This window comes from Solanum tuberosum, unplaced genomic scaffold (genome assembly GCF_000226075.1).
Source record: "Solanum tuberosum cultivar DM 1-3 516 R44 unplaced genomic scaffold, SolTub_3.0 scf00154, whole genome shotgun sequence".
NCBI classification, from domain to species: Eukaryota; Viridiplantae; Streptophyta; class Magnoliopsida; order Solanales; family Solanaceae; genus Solanum; species Solanum tuberosum.
In genome coordinates, this window is record NW_006239079.1 from 156,073 (window position 1) to 164,814 (window position 8,742).

Below are 8,742 nucleotides of genomic sequence, written 5' to 3' on the forward strand. Positions count from 1 at the left end.
GGGGGGAGGAGGAGATGATTGAAGAAGAAATAGGTTTTTTAATTCTTTTAAATTGATTTTTGTAAAAAATAATATTTTTAATGTAAAAATATCATATTTTCTCGCTTCTAAATGAGTTGCAATCACGTCGGTTTACAGCTCAACAACATAAATATCACATAAATTCGGTTAATGGTCAAAATGAGTTTAAAATATTGTGTTCTAATAGGTTTAAGGATTCAGTTGACAAAGTGACGAGTAAGAGGGTACAATTGACAAATAGAGTCAAGTAGAGAAGTAATATCTAATTCATACATAAGAACCCAAACATATATATAATTGAAAAAAACTAGACTAATAAAATCGTAATTTAAACGGTTTGTAGACGGTAGTAAAAGTTTAAATATTGATGATCCAAATATATAGTATATAGATTGAGTATATAACGATCTTGTACTTTTTAATTTTCTTGGACATAATTTTTAAATTGTAACATAGAACAAATAAAATCCCAGAAAAGAATTGAATAAAACCCCAAGAAAAAAAAAGGAAAATCAGTAATTAGAAGCTGTGAATAAAAAAACTTCACACGATGAGAAATGAAACTGCTTTCATAAAAATTCTCGTAGAATTGAAAATGAAGTTTTTCATCTTATACATGCCCGATCATGAATTAGTAACTGCTTCTACTTCCAAACAAAAAATAACAATTGTGTCGAACTTTTCATTTTTGGAATAGTTATTCAGGCGTTCTCTGATTAGGCGTTCTCGGGTCAGGCATTCTCGGGTCAGGCGTTCTCTGATTAGGCGTTCTCGGGTCAGGCATTCTCGGGTCAGGCGTTCTCTGATTAGGCGTTCTCGGGTCAGGCATTCTCGGGTCAGGCGTTCTCTGATTAGGCGTTCTCGGGTCAGGCATTCTCGGGTCAGGCGTTCTCTGATTAGGCGTTCTCGGGTCAGGCATTCTCGGGTCAGGCGTTCTCTGATTAGGCGTTCTCGGGTCAGGCATTCTCGGGTCAGGCGTTCTCTGATTAGGCGTTCTCGGGTCAGGCATTCTCGGGTCAGGCGTTCTCTGATTAGGCGTTCTCGGGTCAGGCATTCTCGGGTCAGGCGTTCTCTGATTAGGCGTTCTCGGGTCAGGCATTCTCGGGTCAGGCGTTCTCTGATTAGGCGTTCTCGGGTCAGGCATTCTCGGGTCAGGCGTTCTCGGATCAGGTGTTCTCAAGTCAGGCGTTCTCGGGTCAGGCATCCTCTGGTCAGGCGTTCTCGGGTCAGGCGTTCTCGGGTCAGGCGCTCTCGGGTCAGGCGCTCTCGGGTCAGGCGCTCTCGAGTCAGGCGCTCTCGGGTCAGGCATTCTCAGGTCAGGCATTCTCGGGTTAGGCATCCTCGGGTCAGGCGTTCTCAGACCAGGGGTTCTTAGGGTGTGACCATTTCGGGGTAGGTGTTCTTGGGGTGTGTCCTCTGGTCAGGCGTTCTCATAGTAGGTGTTCTCAGGTCAGACATTCTCTGGTCGGGCATTCTCTGATTAGGCGTTCTCAGTCAGGCATTCTCGGGTCAGGCATTCTTGGGTCAGGCATTCTCTGGTTAGGCATCCTCGGGTTAGGCGTTTGGTCAGGCGTTCTCTGATTAGGCGTTCTCGGGTCAGGCATTCTCGGGTCAGGCGTTCTCTGATTAGGCGTTCTCGGGTCAGGCATTCTCGGGTCAGGCGTTCTCTGATTAGGCGTTCTCGGGTCAGGCATTCTCGGGTCAGGCGTTCTCTGATTAGGCGTTCTCGGGTCAGGCATTCTCGGGTCAGGCGTTCTCTGATTAGGCGTTCTCGGGTCAGGCATTCTCGGGTCAGGCGTTCTCTGATTAGGCGTTCTCGGGTCAGGCATTCTCGGGTCAGGCGTTCTCTGATTAGGCGTTCTCGGGTCAGGCATTCTCGGGTCAGGCGTTCTCGGATCAGGTGTTCTCAAGTCAGGCGTTCTCGGGTCAGGCATCCTCGGGTCAGGCGTTCTCGGCTCAAGCATTCTCGGGTCAGGCGTTCTCGGATCAGGCATTCTCTGGTCAGGCGTTCTCGGGTCAGGCGTTCTCATGTCAGGCGTTCTCATGTCAGGCGTTCTCGGGTCAGGGGTTCTTAGGGTGTGACCATTTCGGGTCAGGTGTTCTTGGGGTGTGTCCTCTGGTCAGGCGTTCTCATAGTAGGTGTTCTCAGGTCAGGCATTCTCTGGTCGGGCATTCTCTGATTAGGCGTTCTCGGGTCAGGCATTCTCGGGTCAGGCGTTCTCGGATCAGGTGTTCTCGAGTCAGGCATTCTCAGGTCAGGAGTTCTTAGGGTGTGACCTTTTCGGGTCAGGTGTTCTCCGGGTGTGATCTCTGGTTTGGCATCCTCAGGTCAGAGGTTCTTAGGGTGTGACTTTTTCGGGTCAAACGTTCTCAGGGTGTGACCTCTAGTTAGGCATCATCGGGTCAGGCGTTCTCAGGTTAGGCATTCTTGGGTCAGGCAACCTTAGGTCAGGCATCCTCGGGTTAGGCATTCTTGTTATGACCTCATCGAGTCAGGCATTTTCGGGTCAGGCATTCTTGGTGTGACCTCCTCGAGTCAGGCATTCTCGGGTTAGGCGTCCTCGGACCAGGCTTTCTCGGGTCAGGCGTCTTCCGATCAGGCGTTCTCCGATCAAGCAATCTCAAGTCAGGTGTCCTCATTGTAGGTGAACTCATTCTTGAGTCAGGCGTCCACGGGTGAGGTGTTCTTGGGTCCAGTGTTCTTTAAGTCAAGCCTCCTCAAGTTAGACATCCTCAGCTCAAACGTTCTCTAAGAGTAGGCCTCCTTGGGTTAGGCATCCTCTCAAGAAAATAGAGTCGCAATTTAATTTTTTAAGAAATTAAAAAAACTTATAATTTTCAAAAGAGATAAATAGAAAAATCATTTTAAAATAAGGGGGGTTCGGAATTCAATTTACACTTCAAGAACGTATTAGACACTCAAAGTGTCCGAACGTGTGGTTTAGCTATGACTCGACTAAAATTTGACTAACTTTAAAAATACTTACTTATAAAGAAAACTCATTTTTATTTGAAAGGAAAAAAATAAACTAAAAACGGATTTTTAAGGAAAATAGCTCCTATATTGAAAAATATAAAAATATTTCAATTAAACATAAAGGAAGAAACAACTATATTTTGGGAATTTAATTAGATTTAACCAAATGAGATAAAAAGTTAAGAGTTAATACAATAAACAAATATTAATAAAAGAGGAGAGCAAAGTCAGATTTGGGCTTTGACCCAACCTGTCCTACGTCTAATAATAAGCCAAAATAATGGGCTTTGACCCATCAAAATCAACTGCTGGATATTCTTTGGGCATTTTGATCCATTGCTGTTGCCTGGACCTGCTGTGCAAAAGGATGGGCTTTAGCCCATTTTCGTATCCAGAAGCCAGTGTATACGCTGATTGTATACCAATGTATACAGCCTGTATTTCGGCTCTTTTCCTATATATCAAACTGTACGCCAAATGTATACAGCCTAAATCAGCTCCCGAACACCTGTATTTCGCTTTCGCCCTGTACTATCTATATTTTAACCTGTATATCAGTGTATACTGATTGTATATGGGCTGTATATCAACCTGTTTTCACCTCCAATGCTTGTATATGGTGTATACACTAAAGTATACATCTGCTCCGGCCCTGTATATCAATTTCAGACTCGACAAGAATAAGATTTGAGCCTCCTAGACTCAAAAATGCAATGCAAATGAAGAAAGGGGGAGTCCAGTGGACTCAGCATCACATGCATCCAAGAAAAGAAAAAGAAAACAGAGGAGTAAATACATGAGGCATACATAATAACTGAATCAAAAAAAAAATCGACAGCCCACCAAAAGTCATAAATAAATTAAGTTTGGGAAAGCAATATTTAGCACACTTCATTAAGTCACTTTTATTTAGACAAGCTTAAACTTAAATGGTAAGAGCTTTAGGAAATTATATAGTAATAAATAAACAAGAGACCAATTTAAGGAAAGGAAAGGATAGATTAGTAGATTTCAAATAAAACAAAAGTAAACATATAATACTTAAATAACTGTTGAAACACTTCCTAATCTTTTATGAATTGAACAATAAGGCCAACAAGATAAGAGGATTACTAACCAAAATAAAAAAGAAAAATATGCTAAAGAAAAAAACAACGCAGGGACTAGTGACCCTAAGAGAACAAGATTGACCCATTATATTTTATTTAACTCAAACTTTTAACAAAGCGAAACTTCAAAGACTTAGAAAGATTGAAAATATGAGCAGGCCAAGATGATCAGAAAAGAGAAATAGGCAACGACTGTGAAAGTAAAACAAGAATTGAAGCAAACTACAATCAGTAACACCTTATGAGCTTAACTACAAATGGTGAGCACTTTCGACTAAAATTTAGGCAGATGGAAACACAAATTTGATTCAAACTAAGCAGTAGAACGAACAGGGGATTTGAAAACAAACTACTACATCAACAAAACAATAGATAAAACACAAACAACCTTCGCTTTCGAGATGCTATCCTTATTTTGAAAAGAAATCATCATTGACAGTAGCAAAACTTAATGTAAAACTTGGGTTTACAGACAATGAAAACGGAAGAAGAGAGATTCTACGACATATCATCAAGCATACCAGAAGAATAGTTAGTAATCGATAACGGATTCAAACAAAGAAGCGACAATACAAAACGGCAAAACCCGACTTCCACATTAAGATTGAATCAAGAAAATCGATTAAGAAAACACACATTTATATATATAGAAAATTGAAGTCATCTACAAATAACAATGACACAACAACAGAGTATTAGAAATAGAAGAAGACGAAGAGAAGATTATGGAGGAAACATTACCTTTACACTGGAACAACGACGACCTTGGGTGAGCTGATTTCAACCACCAACGACGGAAACTCGAAGAGGACCCAGAAATCTCAGTGATATAAACACTATTTGGATTTTTGCCTGTCTATGCTTGGTGAATTTCTTGTATTTTCCAACCTCTATCTTTTATCATCCCCCAAAATTGAAGGTAAAAGGGGGGTTTAAATAGAGGGGATTTTTGGGGGGGAAATCGGATGAGGTCTAGAATGCATTCAAATTCTTGGTTCAAACGGCTAGCAATAGTACCAAATTCGAATTTCAAATTCAAGAATGTTCTTGTAGGATTTGCGTACGGAAAGAATAAGGGAAAGAGGAGAGCGTGGGTGTACTGGTATCCGTTGTATACCAATGTATGTATGTATGCTGGGTATTGTTGAAAGGATGGGTTTGGGCCGGGTGTGCTGGAGGAATTGCAAATGAAGTTGGCCTTATAAATTGGCCCAACTTTGGCTTAAGCACAAAGGGAATCCATTAAAAGAGTTGAAAGGCAAATGATCAAATTTGCAAATAAAAATAAAAAGTGCTAGATTTAATTTGAGAATTTGGCTCAATTAAATGCAATTGTAGCCAATTGACTTTAATAAATATAACCAAAACTCAAAAACGTGTTTACATGATTGAAGATGAAAGGGAATAGAAGCTTTTTAAAACATATATATTCAATGCATGCCATAAAAATAAAAAAATCAAATAGTGGTATATTTTATATTATACATTATATATGCTTGAAAATTGTGCTAACTTATTTTATTGTCTCCCGTAAGATATGTTTGAACTTTTAATTTTTACTTTCTTACTTTATAGATATTTTTATAGGGAAAATTGTATAAAATAGCAAATTGTTAATTCAAATTAAATGTTATAACCACAGTTTCATTTAATTCTAATTCATAGCAAACACTTGTAATTCACCTCTCTCCCCAGAAATCTCGTTCGCCACTCTCCTTCGCCTCTCTCACTTTATACAAACACAAATGTATAAATTGTGTCTGTGTTTGTATAAAGCGAGAGAAAACTGTATATACAAATACAAATTTATACATTTTCGTCCTATACACTTATAATTATGCAAATATAGATCTTTCCCTACCAGTTCTCCCTTGCCTTTTTCTCTTTCTCACTTTATACGTAATTGTATAATTTGTGTTGTATAAAGCGAGAGAGAGAGATTTGATATACAAATGTTTTATTTCGATTCAATTGTATACAAATTCAAATTTTATGCAGATATACAAACACAATCATTGATAAATATACATAGTAGTTACATATATACAATTATCTAGCTGATATACATATACAATCGCTGCGCTTTTATACAAACGAGATGCCTGCCTGGAATTTATACAAATCGGATGCTCCATAGCAAACATATTATGCAAACTATAGCTATAACATACAAATATGATTTTTATGTTTGCTAAACCTAAAATTTATTATTTTTTATATAGTTAGATCCATAACATAGATTAGAAAGAGAAAAAAATATCATAATATTCAAAAGTAAAAATAATAATGATAAATTGATAATTTAGAGAGTAAATAGATATTTGATTGGTTGAGTGACATATTGAAATGTTATATATAAGCATAGATAATTGAAGGACCATTTAAGTAATGAACTCAAGAAAAGGTTATCGTTGAATAATTATGTGATATAAATAGGGTGGAGCCAGTATTAGGAGTTTGGGGGGTTCTAAATTTCCTTCTCTGTCCTTATCATTGAATTGTAAATCAGTTTTGTTTAGGATTCATAAGTTAATACTTAATTTTCTAATATAAATATTGAGTCTACGAAAAAGCTATTGAATTCATCCGAACCCACAAACCCCAACCTAACTCCTCCCGAATATGAATAATTAGCTAGGTCAACTAGTTATTTGTGCAAGTCAACAAAACGCCCAACATGCTACCAAAAATTTGTTCAAAATAGAAATAAATTTGTTTGCAAGTTAAAATGACATGACAGAAGGGAACAATATTTTAGAGGTGGAGACATGAGGCAGGATATTTTACTTAATATGGAGCGAGGTATAAATGTCATGAATTTTTATTTTTTATTGAGATAAGTGTCAAAAATATACTGAAACTATTTTTCTTTTCTTTTTTGAGTTTGATACTTCAATTATTGAGAGTGTGAGTTTCATACCTAAACTATCACTTATTACTTATTAGTTTGAGAAACACACCTCATGTATGTAGTGCACTCTCTCTTTTATTTGAAAAATCTAGACACATGACATTTCACGTGAATAAAATATTTCACCTTGATAAAAATTAAATAATAAATTATTAATATTAATTAAAAACTAATGATTAAAGTATTCTATCCCCAAAAAAATTATATTAATCATTTAAAAAAAAATTAAACCGTGATTATAGAAACTAAAGAAAACAAAAGTCTAGCATCATTTTGCAAGTAGAAATAATGCAATGATGATATACAAGTTATTATGAGATGCAAATTAACACTAACGTATTCTGAACTCTCAAACAAAGAATCACAGTTTCTTAAATATATGACTATAATACAAGCAATTTATCTCCTTAAAAGAAAAAAAATCAATAAACTAGCCATTAGTAATAAATATAATTAAAACACTCATTCATGAATAAAAATAGAATACTTTCAAAGAACGAAATAATAAAATATAATAATTGTTTAGATATAGGATAAAAAAACATGAAGATCAGTGACAAGTAAATATATAAAATTTTACTATGTATTTTAAAAAGAAATATTAAGTGTTATTGACTCTCGTTACGTTCTTCAATCGTACATAAGCAATAATACGACTTCCTATCTGATGAGTTACTTTCAGTTTTCTTATTTCTATATATGAATTTTTTTTAAAACTACTAAATATCATTAATTTATTAAAAATTGATTATAAAGATCAACAAAAGAGTAATAATGACACCAAAATAACCATATATATTGGATAAATATAAGAGTCCTGACTCCTGATAAATACTTCAAAAGATAAACAGTAAGTTTGGTGTCATGCGCCCAAATCATAACACTGACTTAATAGACATTTCTATATAAATTTAACTCGCTATTAAATCACAACAATGGGTCCATAGCTCAGTGGTAGAGCATTTGACTGCAGATCAAGAGGTCACCGGTTCGAACCCGGTTGGGCCCTTTTTTTCTAATTTTCTTTTTTTTTGCTTCTGCATTCCCTTAGGCTCCATGATCCAAATTTATAATATATGAATTTCTATACTAACTTTAAGTTAAAATATATACAAAATAACAAGGTTCACATTTAGAAATTTATAAAATTTAATGCGTATTATATTTTAATACATAAAAATGATTTAAGCAGAAATTATTAAGTTCTCGTGGATCTAGATTCACCCATGAGATTGTACACATCGGCCTTCGTCCTGACTAATTATAGGACTATGGTAAAATACTCTAAGACATATTCTACATCACCAATGATACCTATGCTAAACAACTACTTATAGAGGGGTTTCTTTGTTTTCCTTTTCTCTTTATTCGATAATAGGATATATATATATAAAGCTGAATCTAGAATCGCTGATGTGGCAGCCTCCAATGGCCAGCATTTGCAATTATCTATTTTATCTTTTTAATAAAAAATAAAATCTGAGTTTTTTCCTACAAAAATAATAATCGATGCATTAAAAGATCACACTAAATAAGAGTAATTAATTACTCAGTAGCAGCCCAAAACATCTAAAAGTTCACAATAAATATAGCAGCAGCCCAAAACGTCTAAAAGGTCACAATTAATATGAGTTATTATTAGGAAAAAAATTAGGCAAATGACATAGTATAATAAAGAAATTACTTCCTTTCCCTACTCTTTCATTAATTACCAAAAATCCCTT

General features: G+C 36.2%; 2 protein-coding genes and 1 non-coding gene across 3 annotated transcripts; 1 reads left to right on the forward strand and 2 right to left on the reverse strand.

Annotated features, from left to right (window-relative positions):
- Window positions 1–718: 718 nt before the first annotated feature.
- LOC107061640 (extensin-like) lies at window positions 719–1,225 on the reverse strand. Its single transcript, XM_015311262.1, has one exon. The coding sequence runs from the start codon at window positions 1,223–1,225 to the stop codon at window positions 719–721; it is 507 nt and encodes a 168-aa protein (XP_015166748.1).
- Window positions 1,226–1,511: 286 nt separating this feature from the next.
- On the reverse strand, window positions 1,512–2,066 carry LOC107061641 (extensin-like). The gene has a single exon (XM_015311263.1). It carries the CDS (start codon window positions 2,064–2,066, stop codon window positions 1,512–1,514), a length of 555 nt encoding a protein of 184 aa, XP_015166749.1.
- Window positions 2,067–7,955: 5,889 nt separating this feature from the next.
- TRNAC-GCA (transfer RNA cysteine (anticodon GCA)) lies at window positions 7,956–8,027 on the forward strand. Its single transcript has one exon. It is a non-coding gene; the product is annotated as a tRNA-Cys (tRNA).
- Window positions 8,028–8,742: the final 715 nt, after the last annotated feature.